Source organism: Podarcis gaigeae (assembly GCF_964106915.1).
Source record: "Podarcis gaigeae genome assembly, chromosome: 2".
NCBI lineage: Eukaryota > Metazoa > Chordata > Lepidosauria > Squamata > Lacertidae > Podarcis > Podarcis gaigeae.
The window spans coordinates 124,710,860-124,738,244 of NC_139679.1; the positions used below are offsets into that span (position 1 = coordinate 124,710,860).

Sequence of the window (27,385 nt, forward strand, 5' to 3'; positions counted from 1 at the left end):
CTGAGGGATCAAGATGGAAAATGGAAATTAAAAGATTATGAGGAAATCAAAGACCATGTTCAGAGTTGGTTGCATTATAGACAATGATATGAGATGTACAAGGAAGATAACAAAAAAGGGTTTAGGTATACAACCTCAAGATTTCAAAAGGAGGTTATAGAAGACGAAGTGAAGCGTTTGAAGAAAGCAGATAGTATTCTGCTAGAATGGGAAACGAAGGTGAGGAGTTCAAATCAGTTATGATTAAATGGGCACAAGATATAGGATACAATATACAATTTGAGGACTGGGAAAAGTTGTGGGAGGTAGATTTGAAATTTAGAGACTGTTCTCTTTTGTAAGAAAATTATATGAAAATGATGTATCGATGGTATATTACAACAGTAAAAATGGCAAAAATGTATAAAACCGGGTCAAATGTATGTTGTAAATGTAAAGGAAAAGAAGGTACTTTGTATCATATGTGGTGGGAATGTAGAGAAGTTAAATAAAATTGGGAGATGATATATAATGAATTGAAAAAATGTTTAAAATGACATTTGTAAAAAACCCAGAAGCATTTTTGCTAGGGATTTTAGGAGGAGACCTGCCAGAGAAAACAAATAACTTATTTATGTATGCTACAACAGCGGCAAAAGTCTTGTTAGCACAAAGATGGAAGAATGAGGAAATCCCAACGAAAGAACAATGGGAAGAAAAACTGATGAGCTGTGCGGAATTTGCCAAGCTGACATATCAACTGCGTGACAAGGACAATTGTAATTTCAAGGAAGAATGGGATCTATTTACAACTATTTAAAAAGACAACAAAAGGATTTGGACTCCTTGGCAGGTGTTGAATAAACATCCACAAATTCATTAGTAGAACATATGATAGATAATGTACAATGATATGTAGAATTTTATAACATGCAGAGAATAATATGTATAAACAAATCAGAGAGGGGAGCTGAGGGAAGTCTCTGGAAGCGGGGAGAGGGAGGGAGTGGGGAAAATGTAGTTATATTGATTTATAAACGTGATTAAAAGTGATTAATTCTATTTATTTTTTTAAAAGCCACTGAGAGATCCAGCAGAACCAGGAAACAGCTTTTACCCCTATCCCTAGCTCGCCAGAGATAATCAACCAGCACCACCAGGGTGGTCTCAGTCCAATGGCAGGGCCTGAAACCCAACTGGGACAAATGCAGTCTAAATGGTCCATATCCTGCAGATATGCCTGGATTTATTCTGCAACCAAACATACATTTAAATAGTTTTTCCCATGTGAGTTTGCTGATGTCTTCTAAGCGTTGTACTACTGGTGAAGCTTTTCCCACAATCCATGCATTTAAAAGGTTTCTCCCCTTTATGAGTTTGTAGATGTACATTAAGACTTGAACTCTGAATGAAGCATTTTCCACACTCAAAACATTTATATGGTTTCTCTCCTGTATGAGTATATTGATGCACTTTCAGCGATTCTCTATGACGGAAGCATGTTCCACACTCCATGCATTTAAATGGTTTTTCCTCTGTGTGAGTTCGTAGATGTATGGAAAGTTTTGCCCTTTCACGGAAGGTCTTTCCACACTCTGTGCATTTAAATGGTTTTTCCCCTGTGTGAGTTAGTTTATGTCTTCTAAGCGTTCCATTCTCACTGAAGCTCTTTCCACACTCTATGCATTTAAATGGTTTCTGCCCTGTGTGAGTTCGCTGATGGGTTTTAAGGTGTCCGCTTTGACTGAAGCTCTTTCCACACTCTATGCATTTAAATGGTTTTTCCCCTGTGTGAGTTCGCTGGTGTATTCTAAGGGCTTCACTATGACTGAAGCTCTTTCCACACTCTATGCATTTAAATGGTTTTTCCCCTGTGTGAGTTCGCTGGTGTATTCTAAGGGTTTCACTATGACTGAAGCTCTTTCCGCACTCCATACATCTGTATGGTTTCTCACCAGTGTGAGTGCGATGATGTGCATTAAGGTGCGTACTCAAAAGGAAGCTCTTTCCACACTCCATACATTTAAATGGTTTCTCACCAGTGTGAGTGTGATGATGTTTATTAAGGTGCTTACTCAAAAGGAAGCTCTTTCCGCACTCCATACATTTAAATGGTTTCTCACCCCTGTGAGTTTGCACATGTATACAGAGGCATCCACTTTTTTTGAAGCATATTCTACACTCAAAACATTTACATGATTTCTCTCCTGTATGAGTACATTGATGCATTTTCAGCGAATCTGTACGACCAAAGCTTTTTCCACACTCCATACCTTTAAATTGTTTCTCCCCTGTATGAGTTCTCTGGTGTCTTCTAAGCGATCCACTTTCAGTGAAGCTCTTTCCACACTCAATGCATTTAAACGGTTTCTGCCCTGTGTGAGTTCGCTGATGGTTTTTAAGGTGTCCCCTTTGACTGAAGCTCTTTCCACACTCCATACATTTAAATGGTTTCTCCCCTGTGTGAGTTCTCTGGTGTCTTCTAAGCATTCCACTTTCTGTGTAGCTCTTTCCACACTCAATGCATTTAAACGGTTTCTCCCCTGTGTGAGTTCCTTGATGTTGTGTAGGAGTTCCACTCCTACTGACGTCCTTTCCACAATCCATACCTTTAAATGGTGTCTCCACTATTTCAGTTCCTTGATATGAACTAAGTGTGTTCACTGACTCAATCACATTGTATGTTCCACAAATTTAAATGATTTTATTCGTGATTCCTAATGAAAGTACAGATTGCTCTGTCTGTCTTCTCTATTGCTTGCATTGGCATAGGGGGAAAGGAAATCCTGTAGAAGAGAAGAAGAGTTTGGATTTGATATCCTGCTTTATCACTACCCTAAGGAGTCTCAAAGCGGCTAACATTCTCCTTTCCCTTCCTCCCCCACAACAAACAGTCTGTGAGGTGAGTGGGGCTGAGAGACTTCAGAGAAGTGTGACTAGCTCAAGGTCACCCAGCAGCTGCATGTGGAGGAGCGGGGAATCGAACCCAGTTCACCAGATTAAGAATCTACCGCTCTTAACCGCACCTGCTCTCCAAAGAAGAAACTCTTCCTTCTTCTATGTGCCAATTTTTAAGGAAATGAAATAATGTCAGAGAATAGCAATGCATCAACTTTTAATAATAATCAATTATTGTTAATAATGCAGCATGATCTAAGATATGGTGCTTCTCTAAAACTGGCAATTTAAATGAAGAGGTTCCTCACAGGAAAAGGAGCTGCTCTCCCTCCATGAACATGCCCTTTATTTCTCAGGTTCAGAATTCCTAATGACTTTTTTGTCCTAATCCCTTAAATGTTTGGTTGCAAGTCTCTTTGGGTAAGATAAAGTGACTAACAAATTCAATTAATCATAATAATGGACTACTACAGACATGTTCATCCGGTCGAGCGCGATCGACCAATAGATCATGTGAGTGATCCTGGTTGATCATGGGATTACTGGGATAGGCTTCAGCTGTGCAGCTCCCTTTGATGGGGAGGAGAGAGAAAGGGCTGGCTTTGGGGGAGAGAGAGCTGCTTAAGGATGAGGGGGCTGGCTTGGGAGGGTGGAGAGACGACTGGCTCTTCAGAGAGAGAACTTTTGCCTCCCTTTAATCCCCCCAACTGAAACTCCCCCCTCCTGCATCCAGTTAGCCACCTCCTTCCACCCACGCACCCACCCCACTCCTCATTCCCCCAGTGATAATGGGTAGAGCACTGCTAGTTTTTTATACTGGGAGCAGATCGCAGTCTGTTGGGAGTTGGACGTGCCTGGACTACAGGAACCCCTGAATTTCAGTAGCAATCTTCCCGATCCCTTAAATCCCAAAGACATGAGAATAAAGATAGTGGTTAATACTGGAAATCTGGTGGAATAGAGAGGAGGAGTGGGACGTAGTTATCACTGCGTAAAGGTAAAAGAAAGATATCTCTGCCTACAACCTTCATAGCAATGGGCAGGGAAGGGTGGACTGGAGGCAATGTCTCTCCACAGAAACATGGGTAAATGGGTGAAATTGCAGAAGACAAGCCAAAAGTGGGTCATCCTCTCAATCCAGCCGGGCTTTTGATATATTTTGACATAGTGAAATGTCTCACTGCATACTCAAAGGGCTTACCTCTCAATTTCCCCTTCACGTTTCTGTGTTTTTCTTTTTCTAGCAAAATGTGCTTAGACTTGTGAGTCAGAGTCTCTCCTGTGTGGAACAAATAAAAGAGAAGTGCCGTTTATGTCATATGTGACTGTCAAAGTCTTCAGAAACATTTATCTTTTGAAGCAAACACAACAAAGTTCCTGGTGGCCCATTGGAGGCTAATAAACCTATAATGGCCTAAACCTTTGTGGACAGCAGGAGAATGCTGCAAATTGCGGGCCAGGAAAGTTCATGCCACCATTAACCTGTGAGTTTCTTTGTAAGTTTTGATTAGTTGTTTTGCAAATCACACCACAATATTAGCTCATGAAATGTTACAGACAAAATTACAGCATTGCTATAAACGATAATCACACCCACTCCCTTTCTCACACACACAGTGTTTGTGGAATTCCCCAGCAGCTGGCTGGCCTGGGGGTGGGGGAAGGAGAGTCCAGCTTCCGGGAAGGAGGGGAGGGTGGGGAATTGGACCCCTCCCATTTTCAGGGACCCCTCTCTCCAAAGCAGGTTTCTGGGCAGGAGGGAAAAGCCAAGGCAGCGTCTCCGGAGATTTCCCGGCCAGCGCCCAGGTGGGAGACCTCCCTTCCGATGGGCAGCGTCTCTTTCTCCTTCTGCACCCGCTGCCAATGCTGGTCGGGGCTTTCCTCCCCCAGGGATGCTTCCCTTCCTCCCCAAGTTCCTCTGCCCCCTCCGTCCCCGGGGCTTTCCTGCGCCCAGAGACCCCCTTGGCACGGCTCACCCCTCGCCCTGCGCGCAGAATCTCCCTCGAGCGCACCGACCTCTCCATCCGGAGGAGCCTCCCAAGACGAGCGGGGAGGGGGGGAGGAGGTAAAAGACGGAAGTGGGGGAGGGAGGGGTCTCTTTCCAGGCCTCTCTAGGCATCTCGGCTCTCTCGCTTCCGTAACCCCTTCCATGCACTCTCCTTCTCTCCAGCCAAGAGAGGCGCGCCTCGCCACACGCGCGCAGCCAGCAGCGCCTTGAGGGATTCCTGCCAGGGGGAAATAGGGACGCGTCCCGAGGGGCCCTTGTTTGGGGGCCTCTGTTGAACCCCAGCCCTGTTTGGGGATGGGTGCTCTCATAGGGACACCCTTGGCGGCCATCTCAATTCCATTCCCACAAAGGTGCCCAAGGGGTGCAGGGCAGCCGAGCATCGCTTGGCCGGCCAGATGGGCAAGATGATGATAATGATAATGATAATTTTATTGTTTGTATGCCACCCACCTGAATGGGTTTCCCCAGCCACTCTGGACGGCTGCAAGCAAACAAAAAAGCAAAAACGTCCCTAACTAGGCTGCCTTCAGATATATTTTAAGAGGGTGCCACTACCGAGAAGGCCCTCTGTCTGGTTCCCTGTAACTTCACTTCTTGCAGTTAGGGAACCACCAGAAGTCCCTTGGAGGAGGACCTCAGTGTTTGGGCTGAGCAATGGAGGTGGCTGTTTAAGGCTTTAAAGGTCAGGACCAATATTTTGTATGGTCCTCAGAAATGTACTGGGTGCCAATGAACTTCTTTCAGGACTGGTGTTATATGGTCCCTGAGGCCGCTCCCAGTCACCAGTCTAGTTGCCGCATTCTGGATTAGTTGCAGTTTCCGTGTCACCTTCAAAGGTAGCCCCACGTAGAGCCCATTGCAGTAGTCCAAGAATAACCAAAGCATGCACCACTCTGCAAAGCAGTTTGCAGGCAGGTAGGGTCTCAGCCAACATACCACGATAAAATAAATGATTAAGTAATTTTTATTATTAAACCTTTAGAAGACATCTGAAGGCAGCCCTGTTTTAGTATGTATTCATAAGTGGCTGGTTACAAATAAATGTTGTTGTTACACCTTTAAGGGGAAAAAGAAACGTGTGTGATTCTTGAAAGAAGAATCACAGTGCTGCAGTTGTGGGTTCCTTAGTCGGCAGCTTGGCTGCGTGCATCCAGGACCCTGCCGAAGGGTCCCAGGAAAGGCGCTTCTTTTTGGGGTATGTGCAGACAAGTACCTTTGTCCTCCCCCCCCCCCTTCCTCTCACCACCACCTTCCCACATGCAGCATCTTATTTTTGTCCTCTCTTGTCTCCCTTATTCACTTTTCTGTTACGCTTTACTGCAATTTATAGATGGGGGGGCAGATTGTCCACTGTCACCCCTCCTCTCCTTTCCAACGCTCCCCCTCCCTACTTCCAAGAGCTTTTTTTGCCCAATTGTCTGACTTAGGGGTGACACTTGAGGTTCGTTTTGGACCACGGGGACCCATAGAGCTACGAGCGGAAGAGCAGCCCCTGCCTTTCTTGCATGGGAACTGAAAGTGATGGCAGAGGAATATATTTGTGGAGATTTCAGCTTTTCTTAACACAGGGGAAAAGGTATTGTTAGCAATGATTACATAAATAATTACAAACTTGTTTTTATAAATGCTGTGATTCAAGGACTGGGAAACTATAGGTATTTATTTATTTATTTAAAAGATATTTATTAAAGTTTTACAAAGAGAAAAAAGTTACAGAATAAAAAGAAGAAAAAAGAAAAATAAAAAAGTACAAAAATACAGAAAGAAAATACAAAATACAGAAAAAATAAATAGAAAACAGTTAAAAACAAATCAATCTTTTCATATCTTATATTTCATTTACTTGTTTCCCTGACCTCTTCACACCTCCCTTTTTTGTATTCCAGTTCACATGGTTAATTCAGCAAATCCTTTCCCTCTTTGTTTTTATCTTAATTCTATATCTTAACATATTATAGCTTTATATTTTCATCCATTATCAATTCATTTTTACATATTCTTTTTAACCTTGTTGCTAAGACCGCTTCATTTCAATCCGACATCATTTTAACATTCATTAATTTTACAATGTTTCTGCAAATAGTCTTTGAAGAAACTGTAGGTATTTACACAACCTGTGACCTGCTTCCCAGAGGGAAGACAAAGTTAAAAAGTGTGGGGAGAAGACGGAGCCCTGGGGCACCCCACAAGTGCGGCCAGGGATCCGAATGCTCAACCGTCAACATCACTTTCTGCGCATGGCCCAGGAGGAAGGAGCAGAACCACTGTATAACCCTGCCCCTAACTCCCAACCCTCCTAGACCGTCCATGAGGATATGTTAGCATTTACAGTGTCATTTCCTTGGGAATGTATTTCACAAAGCAGAGGTGGCATTGGGGAAATGAGGTGGCGCTTTCTGGGTTAATTCAGTTCGCTCTATCTTGACTTCTGAGAGGTCAAGCCAAGAGGTGAGAGGCATGGGGACTTTGTGCGCACGATGACTGGAGGGGTTTGTAAATAATACTCGTGGTTCAACGGTTGCCAAACTGACCAGTAAAGCTTTGTTCTCAACGAATTGGGTAAAGTATATATTTTTAATCACAAATAGGTAACCGAATACCGTGGTCAATGGCATTAAAAGAAACTGAGAGATCCAGCAGAACCAGGAAACAGCTTTTACCTTTGTGCCTTGCCCGCCAGATCAACCAGCGCCAACAAGGCAGTCTCAGTCTGATGACAGGGCCTGAAACCCAACTGGAACAAATGAAGTCCAAATGGTCCACATCCTCCAGATGTGCCTGGATTTATTCTGCAACCAAACATACATTTAAATGGTTTTTCCCATGTGAGTTTGCTGATGTCTTCTATGTGCAATTAAGATGGCGTCCGGCACGTTTTCCCCTTTGTACTGTGCTTCTGTGCCGATAGAAAACATCTTCAGCTCTCTCAGCTTAGTCCCAGCAGAGTTCACGCAGCGGGGAAACACTGTTGCCGTGTGTGGGTAATTAATCAGACTGCAAGCTTCTCGCTTAGCTCCAACAGTCTTTTATTGCGTAGCTAAACATCGTAAATTTAGCCCGGCGAACAAGCAGGCATCTTTCGCCTCTCCTCTCAGTCAAAACCGAAAGAGAACTCACACAAAGGAAAATTCCCGTATGTGAACATAACCACGCCTCAGAATGTGAGACGTCACTCAGAACTGTTTAACCCTGTAAGTTCTGATTCTCCTCACACCCCCTCTCGTCTCGCATCCTGAGGGAAACTGTGAGCACACATCTACAGACCTCTTTGAGTTCAACTCTTTTCCCATTGCCTCTTGCCCCTTCCTGGCTTCTGTCTCAGGCAACTGTCGAACCTCCTCAAAACTCCCAGGTTCGCACTGCGCGAAACCAACCCACGCGCTGGTGACCTGAAACCTCTCAGGTGGTACCCCCTTTGTGGTGCGTGCGGATCGCCTGAGCACAATCTCAGGTTCTCCTTCTGACCCACTGGGTCCAGCAAGTGTTTCACTGGTACCAGAAGACTCCCCCTCTGACTTACTGCATCTTTGGGCCTTCTGAACTTTGCTAACGGGAGACGAAGGCTCACTCTTGGGCTCTCTTTTAACAACCTGTGGAGATGCCCAATCCTGTTCTTGACCTTGGTCAGAGACCTGGTCCTCATCAACAGGTTCAGCTTCTGCCTCTCCCTCCTCTTCAGAATCAGACAGACATTCTGAGAGAACGTCAGGACTCGCATGGAGCCTTGACCAGCCATTCTGCTCACAGAACTCAGCATGTTTGCTGATTAGAAGCTTGGACTGATCACCTTCTGGATATGCAAACCTCCACCCCTTTGTCGCAGGCTCGTACCCACAGAAGATCATTTTCCGAGACCTCAGGTCACCCTTCTTTCGTTGAGCCTTTGGCACAAGCACCCAGGCTTCGGAACCAAATACACGGAAGAAATGCACCTTCGGCCTCTTCTGGTGCAGCAAGAAAAACAGGGTGTCACCTACCACTGAATTGTAGGACCTGTTCATCGTGAAATTGGCCGTCTTCATCGCCTCCCCCAAAAAACTCTGAGGCAAACCAGAGTCAAACAGTAGAACGTCAGCTGCTTCAGCCAGTGCCCTACTCCTGCGCTCCGCCACGCCACTCTCCTGAGGAGAAGTAGCAACCGTCAACCTGTGACATATTCCCTTCTGGCGGAAGAAACTCTGCAGAGCAGACCCAGTGAACTCTGCACCTCGGCCACTCTGGAAGCCCTGCACTTTGGTGGAAAACTGTAGTTCCACCGCCGCAACCCAGTCTTTGATCAGTTGCGCTGCTTCGCTTTGCTCTTTCAGCGAGAAGAACCAGCCATTTTGGCTAAAATCATCTGTCACCGTCAGCACAAACCTGGCCCCGCCCAGACCCAGCCTTGGCATGGGACCACTAAGGTCTGTGTGCACAAGCTCAAAAGGCTTGTTCTGGGATAACTGCACCTTTTTACCTTTGCCCTTATGCATGCCCAACAATATAGGGATCGGTCACATGCTTTTATCTTGCACCCTACAGTGTACTGGGGCAACTTTTGGATACCTTCCCAACAGCCATGTGACATTCTCCTGTGCCACAAATGAGCACATGAATCATGAGGTGGAACATTTGCACACTTCGCCTGTGCTTCCTTGGCGTCCCCCTCACCCTCCAGAGGTGTATCCAGAATAAAGAGATTGTTCTGACATGCAACACTGACGAGTTGTCTCCCACACCTGGAAATAGAACAGACATCATTTTCAAAGCAAACCTTGTAACCGTCCTGTAAAAGAGAAGATACAGATAAAAGACAATATTTCATTCCAGGCACAATGTAGACCTCCAGCTCCGCCTGCAAGAAAGAAACAAACACATTTCCAACAGTGGTTAAATGTCTCTGTGTCCCATCAGCAAAAACAACTATTTTCCCAGTTGAAACAGCCCTGCAGTTCCACATTTCAACACCAGGTGGCGCTGGCATCAGATGATGACTGGCACCTGAGTCAATGACCCAACGCAGCACTCTGCCCTCACTGGAGTTGTCCTTAAGCGTTGCCATGGCAACAATCTTCTCGCTGCCCCCGTCCTTGGGGCCTCTGCAGATGTCCTCTCTGGTTGTCACGGCAACAGACTCCCCCCGGCGGGAAGACTTGCCCACGACCTTCACAGCTTCCGTAGATGCAACTCTTTCAGTTGCCTTGGAGACCGGACTTGTCTCAGCGTTCCCACACAACTCCACAGCTCTTATCTCTACTTGCTGCAGGTGGCTGGCCTTGAAGCTCCGGCACGGCTAGGCTTCAGCTCATGGCATAAACAACTCTTGGCAGCCTTTGGAAAAAGAGGCGTCTCTGAGCTTTCACCGCCTACTGCCCCCCCCACTGCTCACAGGGCTTCCAGGACGTTTTCCTGCACCCCCTCTGGTGGGTTAAGGGCCCCCAACACATGGCCTCTCTCCTGGCTCCTCACACAGACACGTTGCAGCATCCATACAGCTCCCAGGCTCACCAGCAGCATTGCCAGCAACAGCAACAGTCCCTTCGTCCCCCCGTGGGGGCTCCCAGCTCCTCCCAGCTGTGTGTCGGCTCTCAAGAATGTAGCCAGCGCCATCTTGCCTCTCCCCTTTGGATGCAGCCACATCTTGGCCTTTGCTTCCCACCCCAGCTTCACAAGCCTCACAGAGTGCTAGCCAAGCAGCCTCTGGCCTTTTAGCATCCAGGACAACTTGCCTTAGATGAGCAACCACATTCTCTCCCAAAAAAGCAAGCACACGCTGCTCAACTTCACTTTGCTCTGCAGCCCTTTCAGCCTCTGCTTTCCCAGTTGCCTTCTGTGGTGACTGGACTATGTCCCACAGCTGCTCCCTGACTAGGAAAAGCTCTGCTTGAAAACTCCACTCCAGCCAACTTTGGCTACTCAGTTTCTGACATGGCAGCTTAAGCCCAAAGCCATATTCTCGGGGCTGAGCCATTTCTCCCCCGGGGCTGAGCCTACTCAAGTAACAGCAGCTCCTCCTGCACCCGGTCCTGAGATCCTCCCAGCGAGCTCCTCTGCCTCAAACATTAGGCACAGCTCCAACTGGCTCTAGCGTCTCCTCAGCTGGCTTCTCCCACACACAGACACATCACAGCAACAGCTTCAAAGCTTGGCTGACTCCCATAACCTGTGCAATTAAGATGGCGTCCGGCACGTTTCCCCCTTTGTACTGTGCTTCTGTGCCGATAGAAAACATCTTCAGCTCTCTCAGCTTAGTCCCAGCAGAGTTCACGCAGCGGGGAAACACTGTTGCCGTGTGTGGGTAATTAATCAGACTGCAAGCTTCTCGCTTATCTCCAACAGTCTTTTATTGCGTAGCTAAACGTCGTAAATTTAGCCCGGCGAACAAGCAGGCATCTTTCGCCTCTCCTCTCAGTCAAAACCGAAAGAGAACTCACACAAAGGAAAATTCCCGTATGTGAACATAACCACGCCTCAGAATGTGAGACATCACTCAGAACTGTTTAACCCTGTAAGTTCTGATTCTCCTCACATTCTAAGCGTTCTACTTCTAGTGAAGCTCTTTCCACACTCCATGCATTTAGTGGTTAATACTGGGAATTTGGTGGAATGGAGAGGAAGAGTGGGACGTAGTTATCTCTGCGTAAAGGTAAAAAAAGAAAGAAAAAGGTATCTCTGCCTACAACCTGCCTAGCAATGGGCAAGGAAGGGCGGACTGGAGGCCATGTCTCTCCACAGAAACATGGGTAAATGGGTGAAATTGCAGAAGACAAGCCAAAAGTGGGTCATCTTCTCGATCCAACAGGGCTTTTTATATGTTTTAACGTAGTGAAATGTCTCACTGCATACTGTAAGAGCTTACCTCTCAATTTCCCCTTCACATTTCTGTGTTTTTCTTTTTCTAGCAAGATGTGCTTAGACTTGTGAGTCAGAGTCTCTCCTGTGTGGAACAAGTAAAAGAGAAGATCTGTTTATGTCATATGTGACTGTCAAAGTCTTCAGAAACATTCATCTTTTGAAGCAAACACAACAAAGTTCCTGGTGGCCCATTGGAGGCTAATAAACCGCAGCATCAGCTCACAAAATGTTACAGACAAAACTACAGCGTTGCTATAAACGATAATCCCACCCACTCCCTTTCTCTCACACACAGTGTTTGTGGAATTCTGCACTCTCACACACCTCGCCTGTAATACTGGCAATCCTTGGCCTGCATATGCACATGAATGTGTGTAAAGCCTCCAGTCACAAGCATTGTCTTTCCTAATAATGGACCCATGCACACATTTACTGTCTTTGGGTGCTGGTGGATTGTGTCTCAGCTTGTAACTCCCTTTGACATATAGAAAGGTATAGAAAGGTTGTCCATATATCTATTATAAACAAATCCTGAAAGAATTTCCATAGCACCTCCAGCCATGTTTCTTTTGAGTAGTGGACCACGTTATCACCTCAATTAAACATGCAGTGGAACTAAGGCTTAGAAATGAAACCCTGGGAGAGGCAGACGGGTTTTTCCTGCCCCTTCGTGGAAGAGGATTCCAGATGCAAAGACCCCCTCTGGACAACCCTCTCTCCTTCCTCTCAAGAGCTTCCTGCGCTTTCCTCTTCTCTCCAGCTGGACGAAAGGCCCGTCTTGGTGTAACCCAGCAGCAGCAGCAGAGTCCCGCTTCTGGAGCCCCCAGCAGCAGCTGGCCTGGGGGTGGGGGAAGGAGAGTCCAGCTTCCGAGAAGGAGGGGAGGGTGGGGAATTGGCCCCCCTCCCAATTTCAGGGACCCCTCTCCCCAAGGCAGGTTTCTGGGCAGGAGGGAAAAGCCAAGGCAGCCCCTCCGGAGATTCCCCCGCCAGCGCCCCCCCTTCCGATGGGCAGCGTCTCTTTCTCTCTCTGTACCCGCTGCCAATGCGGGACGGGGCTTTCCTCCCCCAGGGATGCTTCCCTCCCTCCCCAAGTTCCTCTGCCCCCTCCATCCCCGGGTCTCTCCTGCGCCCAGAGACCCCCTTGGCACGGCTCACCCCTCGCCCTGCGCACGGAATCTCCCTCGAGCGCACTGACCTCTCCATCCAAGACGAGCGGGGGGGGGGGGGAGGAGGTAAGAGACGGCAGTGGGTGAGTGAGGGGTGTCTTTCCAGACATCTCTAGGCATCTCGGCTCTCTCGCTTCCGTAACCCCTTCCATGGATTCGCCACACGCGCGCAGCCAGCAGCGCCTTGAGGGATTCCTGCCAGGGGGAAACGGGGACGCATCGCGAGGGGCCCTTATTTGGGGGCCTGGGTTGAACCCCCAGTCCTGTTTGGGGATGGGGGCCCCTCAAGGGGACGCCCTTGGTGGCCATCTCAATTCCATTCTCGCAAAGGTGCCCAAGGGGTGCAGGGCAGCTGAGCATAGCTGAGCATTTTCCAGGAAATATGTGACTTAGGGATATAGCTGCCACCTTACAGATTTGAAAATAAGGGACCAGCAGCCAAAATAAGCGATTATAGTCAACCAACTGAAATGCGAAGTTAAAAGGGACCAGATAATTATTGGGGCGTGGCGTAGCTAATTGGTTTACGACCCCAATTAGCCGTAGCTTAAACGAACTGCAGCCCGGCACGTTTCCCTCTAGCTGCGCCTCCTGCTGCTCCGATTCTCCGTTCGCCACGAATGCAGAGTAAACACAGCGTGCTGTTGCTCCTCGGTGTTTAGAAGATCAAACACACCCAGTCAGTAGTGTGTTTATTTGTCAGTCTTTATTACAGCAGTAAAACAATAAAAGCCCTTTAAAGCCCTATATGGCCTAGGATCCTCGTACCTACGGGACCGCCTCTCCTGGTATGCCCCACAGAGAAATCTACGGTCTGCAAATAATAACATCCTCAAGGTCCCAGGCCTCAGAGAGGTTAGGCTGGCCTCAACTAGAGCCAGGGCCTTCTCGGCTGCGGCTCCAATCTGGTGGAACGCTCTGTCACAAGAGACTAGGGCCCTGCGGGACCTGACATCTTTCCGCAGGGCCTGCAAGACAGAGTTGTTCCACCAGGCCTTTGGTCAGGGCGCAGCCTGACTCCCTCCTCTGGCAACCTGCACAGAATATTGCTTAATCGGTTGCCATTAATTTGATTTTAATTAATTTTTATAATGAATATTTTGAATGTGCGATTATTTGATTGTTTGATTATTTGACTATTGTTAGCCGCCCTGAGCCCGGCTTCGGCTGGGGAGGGTGGAATATAAATAAAATTTATTATTATTATTAAAACAGAACTCTTCAGACTTTCCCTGGACTCCGAGCACTCATGGCTGCTTCCGTGTCTCTCCAAAGACAGAGACAAACAGGCAGTGGAATATAGCCACTCCCTCAGTCACGCCTCAGGAATGGATAGAGGTCATCCGGAACTCCTTAACCCTGTGAGTTCTGAAACCAATAACAATAATTTGGGAGAGCAGCGCCGGTTTTTAGCCCTTCGTTTCCAGAGGTTGCTGCTCAAGACACCAGCTGATGAAACACTGCAATTAAATAACTACAAGCAGCAACCACTTTTCGCGCAAAACGAAGTCCATGCTACAAAGATGCTGCTGCAGTTCTGTATCTTTTCTCTCCTGCTCCATCTGCAGCTCTCAATTCCATCAGGCGGGGCGGGAGGAAGGGAGGGGGAATAGCGCCCAAAGAAAACCCGCAGAACAGACTATCTATGCTAGTCTACCACTACAAATCTATGGGAGAAGCGTTTGCAGTCCTTCCTCCACTTTCCCTGCTATGGTTAGCCCTTGGAACACCTGCCTCCTCCTCCTCTATATGAACTGCTTTCTCTATGGTTGCCCTCGCTCTCCTCTCAAGGCTCCACAGCAATTCATAGGCCACGCCAGGCTGCCCATCTCATCCAGGGCCTTCGGCAGCCACAATAGGGCAATAGGCATTGGGGAGGCCCCAGACAGAGAAGCTCAGTTCGGCGGCCACGAGAAGAATGGCGGTGTAAGGGCCGAGGCTCCCGGCCAGTCCCAGCGGGGAGAGGCTCCCAGGGGCCGAGGCTGGTGAGAGGAGGCCGGAGGGGGGCGGGCCAGGCAGCCAAGCAACACAGTTGGAGCCTCCCGGACTTCCGGGTCGGCGCCATCGCCGAATGGCGGACTCCCTCCGAGCTCCGGAGGGAGCCGGCTTGGCAGGGGCTGGGTCCTACCGCACCGGCGATGCGGGGACCCTTAAAAACCACGGCCAGAGGAGGCCGTGGACATGGAGACTCGGCTGGCACCGTTAGCGCTCTCCCGACTCGTGAAGGAGCCTTTTTAAAGGCTACGGATCGGGTGCCGGGGAGAAGCGTGGTGCTTTGAGTTCTCTGCTATCCCTGCCGAGCGCAGCCGCATGCCATCCGGCGGAGAGCGCTGACTTCTTCTATTGAAAATTTGGCACTAAAGAAGAACCCGTGAGTAATTGGAATATGGACTAAAAAAAAAAAGGGATAAATTTTTAAAATTCGGAGCGAACGGGGGAGGCGGAAAAAAGGAAGTCAGCCCACCCCTAAATTGTAGAAGAGCCAAAACAAAGGACTGGACAACTAAGATCGAGTGTAACCTTATCTTGCCGAATCAGCAACTTCGCGAGGGAAAATTATAAGATTGAGCTGGAGGAGAAAAGTGGAATTGTTTTAAAAAAAGCAACCCCCCCCCCCCGGAATCCCTGGAGCGATTCGTGAAACTGCCTGGAGAAAAGCGATGGAGGTTTTGACAGCTGTCAAAGAGCTGTCAAAAAGGAAGATTAAAATAGAGATTTTGTTATGAGGACTTTGCCGGTTATATTTGTTATAAATTGAATATAAACTGTTTTAAATATCGGTTAACAAGCTACTTGGACTGGTGGATGTGATTCTGGAAGGGAACTTTGCTACTGTAATCCACCTAGAGGAGCCGAGGGATATTGCATGTGTTTTTGACAGGAAACTTGAACAGCTGAATGGAACTTTTAATCTCCTGGGAAACTGCAGGAATGGAACATTATTTTGTCTACAGAGGTCTATACACTACAGGAAACAATGGAACTATTTGTTGGAAAATGAAAGGAACATGATGCAATGCTTTGCTCCATGAATAACAAGCCTCTGCAGAGACACTAGAAACTTTTGGAAAAAGAACATTTCTGTGGGAGAACAGAGAAATAAAAAGGAGGAGAATGATTGACAAGAACAAGGAAATAACAAGAACTGGACAGAACTGGGAGAGGGAACATTTGGGATATTCAGGTTTGACAAGCTTATGGAAACAAAATTGGAGTTTTTACTCCTGGATATAAAAACCTGGATAGAAGAAATGGGCCCCTTTTTTTGATAGACTCCTTCTACGATTGGACACCCGTAATCAAAGACTGGCAAAGAACCTGAGGGACATAGCGTAATGTGGGAACTCCAGGAAGATATTAGAAGTAGAGGGATAGGTGAAACGCAAAGGGGAAAGAGGGGAGGGAAAATTGGAATCCAAAGGCTGTAAAATCACTATTCATATTTATCTTATTTTCATCTGTACTATGTTTGAAAGGGGGAAACTCGTGGAAGGGAATAGATCGATCTTAGGGGATGGGAATCTGGATAAATTGGGTTATTGATGATGAGTGTAATTTGGGGATAAGAACTTGTTGAATTTAATTGCTTATTTGGAAGATTTGGAACACAAGAGGGGGTAGGGAGGGGAAGTCCTGGTTATTGGCAAAAAGTTTATAAATTGGATTTAATTTGTTTTAATTTGTTTTAATTTGGAAAACCTTAATAAAAATTATTATAAAAAAAAAAAAAAAAACAGTTGGAGCCTCCCTCCTCCCTGGCCGGCCGGCAGGGAGGGAGAGGAGCTGCTTCCTTTGAAACCCTCTGAAAAGGCATTCTGCAGGCAGGTAGGGTCTCAGCAAACATACCATGATAAAATAAACGATAAATTTATTATTATTATTATTAAACGTTTAGAAGACATCTGAAGGCAGCTTTGCATAGGGAAGCTTTTTGAGGTTTAAGGTTTGATTATGTATTCATAAATGGCTGGGTACAAATAAATGGCTGTTGTTATGACTTCAAGGAGAAAAAGAAACGTGTGTGATTCTTCAAAGGAGATGGTGCAATGCAGACCCTGCAGTTGTGGGTTCCTTACTTGGCAACTGGACTGCATGCATCCAGGTCCCTGCTAATGGGTCCCAGGAAAGGTGCTTTTTTTTGGGGGGGGGTGGAGAGGTCCCTTTGTTCTTTTCTTCCCCCTCCTCCCTCTCACCACCACCTTCCCACATGCAGCATCTTACTTTTTGTCCTCTCTTACCACCCAATTCCCTTGCTCACTATTACAATTCTCTTTATTGCAATTTATAGAGGCGGGCAGAATGTCCACTGTCACCCCTCCTCTCCTTTCCAATGCCCCCCTCCCCACTCCCAGGGGCTCCTTTTGCCCAATTGCCCAGGAAACATCTGATTTAGGGGAAACACTTCAGGTTTGTTTTGGAACACGGGGGCCCATAGAGCTACGAGTGGGAGAGCAGCCCCTGCCTTTGTTGCACAGCGGAGGAATATTTTTGTAGAAATTTCAGCTTTTCTTAACACAGGCAAAAAGCTACTGTTGGCAGTGTTTACATAAACGCTTGCCAACTCTTTTATAAATGCTGCGATTCAAGGACTGGGGAAATATAACCATTTTCCCGTGACCTGCTTCCCAGAGGGAAGACAATGTTAAAAAGCGTGGGGAGAGGATGGAGCCCTGAGACACCCCCTAAGTGAGTGCCCAGAGGTCCAAACGCTCATCCCCCCCAAACATCACTTTCTGGACATGTCCCAGGACTAAGGAGCGGAACCACTGCATAACCCTGCCCCTAACTCCCAACCCTCCTAGACCGTCCGTGAGGATGTGTCAGTATTTACAATGTCATATCATTGGGACGCAGGTGGCGCTGTGGGTTAAAGCCTCAGCGCCTAGGACTTGACGATCGAAAGGTCGGCGGTTCGAATCCCTGTGGCGGGGTGCGCTCCCGCTGCTCGGTCCCAGCGCCTGCCAACCTAGCAGTTCGAAAGCACCTCCGGGTGCAAGTAGAAAAATAGGGACCGCTTACCAGTGGGAAGGTAAACGGCGTTTCCGTGTGCGGCTCTGGCTTGCCAGAGCAGCGATGTCACACTGGCCACGTGACCCGGAAGTGTCTGCGGACAGCGCTGGCCCCTGGCCTCTTAAGTGAGATGGGCGCACAACCCCAGAGTCTGTCAAGACTGGCCCGTACGGGCAGGGGTACCTTTACCTTTACCTTTATCATTGGGAATGTATTTCACAAAGCAGAGGTGGCATTGGGGAAATGAGGTGGCGCTTGTTTGGTTAATTCAGTTTGCTCTTTCTTGACTGCTGAGAGGGAGATGTGAGAGGTGTGGGGACTTTGTGCCCATGATGACTGGAGGAGTTTGGAAATAATACTCGTGGTTCAACTGTTGCCAACCTGACCAGTAAAGCTTTATTCTCAACAAATTGGGCAAGGTATATATTTTTATCACAAATAGGTAACCGAATACCGTGGTCAACGGCATTAAGAACCACGGAGAGATCCCGCAGAACCAGGAAACAGCTTTTACCTTTTTGCCCGCCAGACATAATCAACCAGCACCAATCATTCCAAATCTGTTTTCCTCTTCAAAGGGACTCCAGGAAGTTCCCAGAGGTGACAAGAGCTGATTGTTGGCCAAGGAAAGCCTAATCCCATCACCAAACTTGCCAAGGGGCCAGATATGCAAAGGAAGTTCTATTGTACTTTGGGCGGTGGGACTTCAGAGGTGTTTGCCTGTGCTCATCTTATACCTGGGTCTTGCCCTGACATGTCTGCTTATGCTAATCTTGTACCAAGGACTTGTCTGGACATGTTTGCCAAGGCTGAACTAGTGTAACCTCTGTCTACCCCTCCCCTTTTGTGACATGTCAGTGATGTAGCAATGATGCTGTACGAACTGTATTCTGGGATATGGTGGGAAAGTTCTAAGTCTTTGTCACCCCATCCTCAGGGTTCAAAATTCCTCTTTGAACCTATTGCGCAGTAAATTTTGATCTACAGCCATTTGCTCCAGTTGGTGGCTGGACCCCTTCCTTTATTCTGCAGGGACCCGTGGGCTCTGCCCGACGAGCTGGGTGACTGAGCAGCCTCACACCTAGACAGCGGCAAAAGTCTTGTTAGCACAAAGATGGAAGAATGAGGAAATCCCAACGAAAGAACAATGGGAAGAAAAACTGATGAGATGTGCGGAATTTTCCCAAGCTGACATATCAACTGCGTGACAAGGACAATTGTAATTTCAAGAAAGAATGGGAACTATTTACAAACTATTTAAAAAGACAACAAAAGGATTTCGACTCCTTGGCAGGTGTTGAATAAACATCCACAAATTCATTAGTAGAACATTGATAGATAATGTACAATGATATGTACAATTTTATAACATGCAGAGAATAATATGTATAAACAAATCAGAGAGGGGAGCTGAGGGAAGTCTCTGGAAGGAGGGAGAGGGAGGGAGTTACATTGATTTATAAACGTGATTAAAAGTGATTAATTTTATTTATTTTTTTAAAAGCCACTGAGAGATCCAGCAGAACCAGGAAACAGCTTTTACCCCTATCCCTAGCTCGCCAGAGATAATCAACCAGCACCACCAGGGCGGTCTCAGTCCAATGGCAGGGCCTGAAACCCAACTGGGACAAATGCAGTCTAAATGGTCCATATCCTGCAGATATGCCTGGATTTATTCTGCAACCAAACATACATTTAAATAGTTTTTCCCATGTGAGTTTGCTGGTGTCTTCTAAGCGTTGTACTACTGGTGAAGCTTTTCCCACAATCCATGCATTTAAAAGGTTTCTCCCCTGTATGAGTTTGTAGATGTACATTAAGACTTGAACTCTGAATGAAGCATTTTCCACACTCAAAACATTTATATGGTTTCTCTCCTGTATGAGTACATTGATGCACTTTCAGCGATTCTCTATGACGGAAGCATGTTCCACACTCCATGCATCTAAATGGTTTTTCGCCTGTGTGAGTTCGTAGATGTATGGAAAGTTTTGCCCTTTCACGGAACGTCTTTCCACACTCTGTGCATTTAAATGGTTTTTCCCCTGTGTGAGTTAGTTTATGTCTTCTAAGCGTTCCACTCTCTCTGAAGCTCTTTCCACACTCTATGCATTTAAATGGTTTCTGCCCTGTGTGAGTTCGTTGATGGTTTCTAAGGTGTCCGCTTTGACTGAAGCTCTTTCCACAGTCCATGCATTTAAAAGGTCTTGCCCCTGTGTGAGTTCGCTGGTGTATTCTAAGGGTTTCACTCTGACTGAAGCTCTTTCCGCACTCCATACATCTGTATGGTTTCTCACCAGTGTGAGTGCGATGATGTGCATTAAGGTGCTTACTGAAATGGAAGCTCTTTCCGCACTCCATACATTTAAATGGTTTCTCACCAGTGTGAGTGCGATGATGTGCATTAAGGTGCTTACTGAAATGGAAGCTCTTTCCACACTCCATACATTTAAATGGTTTCTCACCAGTGTGAGTGCGATGATGTGCATTAAGGTGCTTACTCAAAAGGAAGCTCTTTCCGCACTCCATACATTTAAATGGTTTCTCACCCCTGTGAGTTTGCACATGTATACAGAGGCATCCACTTTTTTTGAAGCATATTCTACACTCAAAACATTTACATGATTTCTCTCCTGTATGAGTATATTGATGCATTTTCAGCGAATCTGTACGACCAAAGCATTTTCCACACTCCATACATTTAAATGGTTTCTCCCCTGTATGAGTTCTCTGGTGTCTTCTAAGCTTTCCACTTTCTGTGAAGCTCTTTCCACACTCCATACATTTAAATGGTTTCTCCCCTGTGTGAGTTCCTTGATGTTGTGTAGGAGTTCCACTCCTACTGACGTCCTTTCCACAATCCATACCTTTAAATGGTGTCTCCACTATTTCAGTTCCTTGATGTGAACTAAGTGTGTTCACTGACTGAATCACATTGTATGTTCCACAAATTTAAATGATTTTTTCGTGATTCCTAATGAAAGTACAGATTGCTCTGTCTGTCTTCTCTATTGCTTCCATTGGCGTGGGGGGAAAGGAAATCCTGTAGAAGAGAAGAAGAGTTTGGATTTGATATCCTGCTTTATCACTACCCTAAGGAGTCTCAAAGCGGCTAACATTCTCCTTTCCCTTCCCCCACAACAAACAGTCTGTGAGGTGAGTGGGGCTGAGAGACTTCAGAGAAGTGTGACTAGCTCAAGGTCACCCAGCAGCTGCATGTGGAGGAGCGGGGAATCGAACCCAGTTCACCAGATTACGAATCTACCGCTTTTAACCGCACCTGCTCTCCAAAGAAGAAACTCTTCCTTCTTCTATGTGCCAATTTTTAAGGAAATGAAATAATGTCAGAGAATAGCATAAAGATGAAACAATTTATAAAAAGGCCCAAAAGACATTGAAAGACTACTTCGAGATAAACCTAAGATCAGATGTGGAAAGAAGAATAGTATGGGACGCAAGCAAGGCCGTGATGCGCGGTTTTCTAATCCAGCAGAATTCTATTAAGAAGAAACAACAGAATTAGAAGAAGGAAAAAATCTGGAAACAAATGAAAGAAGGAGAGAAGAAACTGAGATCTAAACCTAAATCTCAGGAGATTTTAAGGGAAATAAAGTATTATCAGACCCAATATATGGAATTGATGAACCAGGAAATAGAATGGAAAATAAAACAAATGAAGCAAAAGACTTTTGAATCAGCAGACAAATGTGGGAAACTGCTGTCATGGCAACTGAAAAAGAGACAAAAGCTGAATACAGTGACATCTCTCGAGGTAGATGGGAAATCTATTAATAAGCCAAATGAGATCAGCAATTGTTTTCAAAGTTTTTTCAAGAAATTATATGCACAAGGGCCAAAAAATGAACAAGAGATAGAAGAATTTATTAAAAAATATGGATTGTCAAAAATCTCGGAAAAAAACAAGAGGACTTTAAATGAGAAAATTACTGACCAAGAAATAGAGGGTGCCATCCAGGATATGCAACTGGGAAAATCACCAGGACCAGACGGGCTGACTGCGAGATATTACAAAGCACTGAAGGAATGGCTAATACAACCATTGAAAGAAGTTTGTAATCAAATCTTGGAGGGGAAGAAGGCTCCCGAATCATGGAAAGAAGCATTCATCTCACTTATACCGAAGACAGAAACTGAGAAACATCAAGTTAAGAACTACCGCCCTATATCACTTCTGAATGTGGATTATAAAATTTTTGCAAACATTTTAGCAAAAAGATTTTAAAAAGTGTTGTTAGAGGAGATTCACAAGGACCAAACAGGCTTTCTCCCAGGGAGACATATGTCAGAAAACGTGAGGAACATTATAGACATTTTGGAACTGTTGGAGACTGACATAAATAGAAAAGCAGTTTTGATCTTTGTAGATGCGGAGAAAGCCTTTGATAATATCTGTTGGAGTTTTATGAAGAGAAATCTCCAAGGGATGGGGGTAGGCCAAAATTTTGAAAACGGTATAGGTGCAATATATTCTGAGCAGAAAGCTAAATTAATTGTGAATGGTATGGTTATGGACGAGATTCCAATAGAAAAAGGAACACGACAGGGATGCCCAATATCCCCTCTATTGTTTATATCGGTCCTGGAGGTATTGTTGAATATGATTAGAAGGGACCAACTGGTAGAAGGAATACGACTCGGAGCTAAACATTATAAGTTAAGAGCATTTGCAGATGACCTAGTTTTGACCCTGCAACAACCAGAAGCCAGTACAAAAAGAGTTTTAGAACTTATCGAAATATTTGGTCAAGTGGCAGGTTTTAAATTAAATAAACAGAAGACAAAGGTGCTGGGAAAAAATCTAACGATGGAAGAAAAAGATAGCTTCCAAAGGGAAACAGGTTTGGAAATAACAAAAAAGGTGAAATATTTGGGGGTGAACTTAACATCTAAAAATGTGAACTTATTTAAGGATAACTATGAGAAATGTTGGTTGGAAGTGAAGAAAGATCTTGACATCTGGTCTAGGCTGAGACTCTCCTTGTTAGGCCGAATTGCTGTTATCAAGATGAATGTATTGCCGAGATTGTTGTTTCTGTTCCAGACATTGCAAATTATGGATAAGATGGATTGCTTCAAGAAGTGGCAGAAAGATATATCTAATTTTGTCTGGCAGGGCAAAAAGCCCAGAATAAAATTTAAGATTTTAACCGATGCAAAGGATAGAGGGGGCTTTGCCCTGCCGGACTTAAGACTTTACTATGAAGCAGCAGCTTTCTGCTGGTTGAAACAATGGCTACTTCTTGAGAATACAGATATTTTAGATCTAGAAGGATATGATAACAACTTCGGCTGGCATGCATATTTATGGTATGACAAGGTAAAGGTTAACAGAGGTTTTAAAAACCATATTGTCAGAAAAGCATTGTATAATGTATGGAACCGTTATAAAGACTTGTTGGAAAACAAAACCCCCAGGTGGTTGTCACCCCTGGAAGCCAAGGCGGTAAAAAAACTCAATATGGATTCAGATTGGCCAAAATATTGTGAAATTTTAGAACACGATGGTGAAAAGCTTAAACTACAGAGCTTTGAGAAACTAAAACCTAAAGTTCGAGATTGGTTACATTACCACCAGATTAATGAGATCTTTAAGCAGGACAGGAAACTAGGATTTCAGAAGGAGAGGTCAAAGTTAGAAACAGAACTATTGGAGTCCAATACTAAGAATTTGTCTAGAATGTATAATTTGCTGCTGAAATAGAATACGCAGGATGAAACAGTAAAATCAGCAATGATAAAGTGGGCACAAGACATTGGTCATGATATTATGTTTGCAGACTGGGAACGGTTATGGACCACAGGTATTAAATTTACGGCATGTAGTGCCTTAAAAGAGAATATAATGAAAATGATCTATAGGTGGTACATGACCCCAGTCAAGTTAGCAAAGATATATCATCTGCCCAATAACAACTGCTGGAAGTGTAATGAATGTGAAGGAACCTTCTATCACCTTTGGTGGACCTGCCCAAAGATTAAGGCCTACTGGGAAATGATCTATAATGAAATCAAGAAAATCCTTAAGTGGACATTTGCAAAGAAACCGGAGGCCTTTCTCTTGGGCATGGTCGGCCAATTGGTACCAAAGAAAGACAGAACATTCTTTATGTATGCAACCGCGGCAGCAAGAATCCTGCTAGCAAAGTATTGGAAGACTCAAGAATTGCCTACTCTGGAAGAATGGCAGATCAAGGTGACTGAATTTATGGGACTGGCTGAGATGACCGGCAGAATCCGTGACCAGAGGAGTGAGACGGTGGAAGAGGATTGGAAAAAAATTAAAGCTTATCTTAAGAACTGTTGCAAAATTTTGGAATGCTAAGATGTCAAGGGGTATGAAATAGAGAATTATAGCTGTTAAAGTTTAAATTTAAGAAAATATAAAGAAAGTTAAATATGAATTTGAACGAAGGATTGCTAAAAACTGTTGCTTTAAAAATAAGGGTGCAGTGAAGGGGAGGTATGGGGAAGTCGTGTTATGTGTGTTTGTATGTCTTGTTTTCTTTTCTTTTCTGTTATTTTTTAGGTTGTGAAAACTAATAAAATTATTTTTTTAAAAAAAGAGAATAGCATTGCATCAACTTTTAATAATAATCAATTATTGTTAATAATGCAGCATGATCTAAGATACGGTGCTTCTCTAAAACTGGCAATTTAAATAAAGAGGTTCCTCACAGGAAAGGGAGCTGCTCTCCCTCCATGAACATGCCCTTTATTTCTCAGGTTCAGAATTCCTAATGACTTTTTTGTCCTAATCCCTTAAATGTTTGGTTGCAAGTCTCTTTGGGTAAGATAAAGTGACTAACAAATCCAATTAATCATAATAATGGACTACTACAGACATGTTCATCCGGTCGAGCGCGATCGACCAATAGATCATGTGAGTGATCCTGGTTGATCATGGGATTACTGGGATAGGCGTCAGCTGTGCAGCTCCCTTTGATGGGGAGGAGAGAGAAAGGGCTGGCTTTGGGGGGGGGGAGAGCTGCTTAAGGGGGAGGGGGCTGGCTTGGGAGGGTGGAGAGACGACTGGCTCTTCAGAGAGAGAGGTTTTGCCTCCCTTTAATCCCCCCCAACTGAAACTCCCCCCTCCTGCATCCAGTTAGCCACCTCCTTCCACCCACGCACCCACCCCACTCCTTATTCCTTCAGTGACAATGGGTTGATCACTGCCAGTTTTTTATACTGGGAGTAGATCGCAGTCTGTTGGGAGTTGGACATGACTGAACTACAGGAACCCCTGAATTTCAGTAGCAATCTTCCCGATCCCTTAAATCTCAAAGACATGAGAATAAAGATAGTGGTTAATACTTGAAATCTGGTGGAATAGAGAGGAGGAGTGGGACGTAGTTATCACTGCGTAAAGGTAAAAGAAAGATATCTCTGCCTACAACCTTCATAGCAATGGGCAGGGAAGGGCGGACTGGAGGCAATGTCTCTCCACAGAAACATGGGTAAATGGGTGAAATTGCAGAGGACAAGCCAAAATTGGGTCATCCTCTCGATCCAGCCGGGCTTTTTATATGTTTTAACGTAGTGAAATGTCTCACTGCATACTGTAAGAGCTTACCTCTCAATTTCCCCTTCACGTTTCTGTACTTTTCTTTTTCTAGCAAGATGTGCTTAGACTTGTGAGTCAGAATCTCTCCTGTGTGGAACAAGTAAAAGAGAAGTGCTGTTTATGTCATATGTGACTGTCAAAGTCTTCAGAAACATTCATCTTTTGAAGCAAACACAACAAAGTTCCTGGTGGCCTCTTGGAGGCTAATAAGCCGCAGCATCAGCTCACGAAATGTTACAGACAAATTTACAGCATTGCTATAAACGATAATCCCACCCACTCCCTTTCTCTCACACACAGTGTTTGTGGAATTCTGCACTCTCACACACCTCGCCTGTAATACTGGCAATCCTTGGCCTGCATATGCACATGAATGTGTGTAAAGCCTCCAGTCACAAGCATTGTCTATCCTAATAATGGACCCTTTGTCCTTTTAAGCACCCCAGACTGTGAAGGTGCACACCTTCACTGTCTTTGGGTGCTGATGGATTGTGTCTCAGCTTGTAACTCCCTTTGACATATAGAAAGGTATAGAAAGGCTGTCCATCTATCTATTATATACAAATCCTGAAAGAATTTCCATAGCACCTCCAGCCATGTTTTTTTGAGTAGTGGACCACATTATCCCCTCAATTAACCATGCAGTGGAACTAAGGCTTAGAAATGAAACCCTGGGAGAGGCAGACGGGTTTTTCCTGCCCCTTCGAGGAAGAGAATTCCAGATGCAAAGACCCCCTCTGGACAACCCTCTCTCCTTCCTCTCAAGAGCTTCCTGCGCTTTCCTCTTCTCTCCAGCTGGACGAAAGGCCCGCCTTGGTGTAACGCAGCAGCAGCAACAGAGTCCCGCTTCTGGAGCCCCCAGCAGCAGCTGGCCTGGGGGTGGGGGGAGGTGGGGAATTGGCCCCCCTCTCAATTATAGGGACCCCTCTCCCCAAGGCAGGTTTCTGGGCAGGAGGGGAAAGCCAAGGCAGTGTCTCCGGAGATTCCCCCGCCAGTGCCCCCCCTTCCGATGGGCAGCGTCTCTTTCTCCCTCTGCACCCCTTTGCCAATGCTGGACGGGGCTTTCCTCCCCCAGGGATGCTGCCATTCCTCCCTCAGCCCCCCAGTATCCTCTGCCCCCCTCCCTCCGTCCCCAGTCTCGCCTGCGCCCAGAGACCCCCTTGGCACGGCTCACCCCTCGCCTTGCGCGCAGAATCCCTCTCGAGCGCACCGACCTCTCCATCCAAGACGAGCGGGGGGGGGAGGAGGTAAGAGACGGAAGTGGGGGAGGGAGGGGTCTCTTTCCAGGCCTCTCTAGGCATTGCGGCTCTCTCGCTTCCGTAACCCCTTCCATGCACTCTCCTTCTCTCCAGCCAAGAGAGGCGCGCCTCGCCACACGCGCGCAGCCAGCAGCGCCCCAAGGCATTCCTGCCAGGGGGAAACGGGGACGCGTCCCGAGGGGCGCTTGTTGGGGGGCCTGGGTTGAAAGCCATTCTCATAGGGATGGCCTTGGTGGCCATCTCAATTCCATTCCCGCAAAGGTGCCCAAGGGGTGCAGGGCAGCTGAGCACAGATTTGCCAGCCAGATTGTTATAATGATAATGATGATTGTATTGTTTATATGCTGCCCACCTCAATGGGTTTCCCCAGCCACTCTGGACAGCTGCAAAAAAAGAAGCAAAAACTTCCCTAACTGGTTTGCCAATGAACTTCTTTTAGGACTGGTGTTACATGGTCCCTGAGGCTGCTCCCAGTCACCAGTGTAGCAGGAACCCCCCCCCCCAAATCATCCAGTTTGTACAAACTTCACACACACTCACACTCACACACTACATACGCCACACTTCTGTTATAAATTCATAGAAAATTCAACCATACATGGGATTTGCACTGTTCCATTTTTATTTTACTCCATATGGCAAGGACTATTAA

General features: G+C 46.0%; 2 protein-coding genes across 9 annotated transcripts; both read right to left on the minus strand.

Moving 5' to 3' along the window:
- Positions 1 to 829: 829 nt before the first annotated feature.
- On the minus strand, positions 830 to 12,942 carry LOC310837745 (uncharacterized protein). 5 transcript variants are annotated; one of them, XM_083724801.1, is made up of 4 exons: positions 12,872 to 12,942; positions 11,721 to 11,798; positions 4,079 to 4,156; positions 830 to 2,765 (listed from the first exon to the last, which is right to left on the minus strand). In XM_083724801.1, exon 4 carries the CDS (start codon positions 2,584 to 2,586, stop codon positions 1,249 to 1,251), a length of 1,338 nt encoding a protein of 445 aa, XP_083580927.1. In that variant the 5' UTR covers positions 2,587 to 2,765; positions 4,079 to 4,156; positions 11,721 to 11,798; positions 12,872 to 12,942; the 3' UTR covers positions 830 to 1,248. The 5 variants fall into 5 exon arrangements, 4 of the variants coding, with proteins under 4 accessions (XP_083580927.1, XP_083580928.1, XP_083580926.1 ...); XM_083724802.1 differs by lacking the exon at positions 4,079 to 4,156; XM_083724800.1 differs by lacking the exons at positions 11,721 to 11,798; positions 12,872 to 12,942 and adding an exon at positions 4,894 to 5,152.
- Positions 7,529 to 26,711, minus strand: LOC310837807 (uncharacterized protein). Of its 4 annotated transcripts, none has more exons than XR_014560623.1 (4): positions 26,649 to 26,711; positions 25,484 to 25,561; positions 19,436 to 20,935; positions 7,529 to 7,545 (listed from the first exon to the last, which is right to left on the minus strand). XR_014560623.1 is itself a non-coding variant. In XM_083724955.1 (3 exons), exon 3 carries the CDS (start codon positions 20,755 to 20,757, stop codon positions 19,588 to 19,590), a length of 1,170 nt encoding a protein of 389 aa, XP_083581081.1. In that variant the 5' UTR covers positions 20,758 to 20,935; positions 25,484 to 25,561; positions 26,649 to 26,711; the 3' UTR covers positions 18,266 to 19,587. The 4 variants fall into 4 exon arrangements, 1 of the variants encoding a protein (XP_083581081.1); XR_014560624.1 differs by lacking the exon at positions 7,529 to 7,545 and adding an exon at positions 18,266 to 18,406; XR_014560625.1 differs by lacking the exon at positions 7,529 to 7,545 and adding an exon at positions 18,266 to 18,973.
- Positions 26,712 to 27,385: the final 674 nt, after the last annotated feature.

Coding starts and splice junctions, on each gene's coding strand:
- LOC310837745 (XM_083724802.1), bottom strand. CDS start 2,586: ATGGATTGTGGAAAGGACGTCAGTAGGAGTGGAACTCCTACACAACAT.
- LOC310837807 (XM_083724955.1), bottom strand. CDS start 20,757: ATGGATTGTGGAAAGGACGTCAGTAGGAGTGGAACTCCTACACAACAT.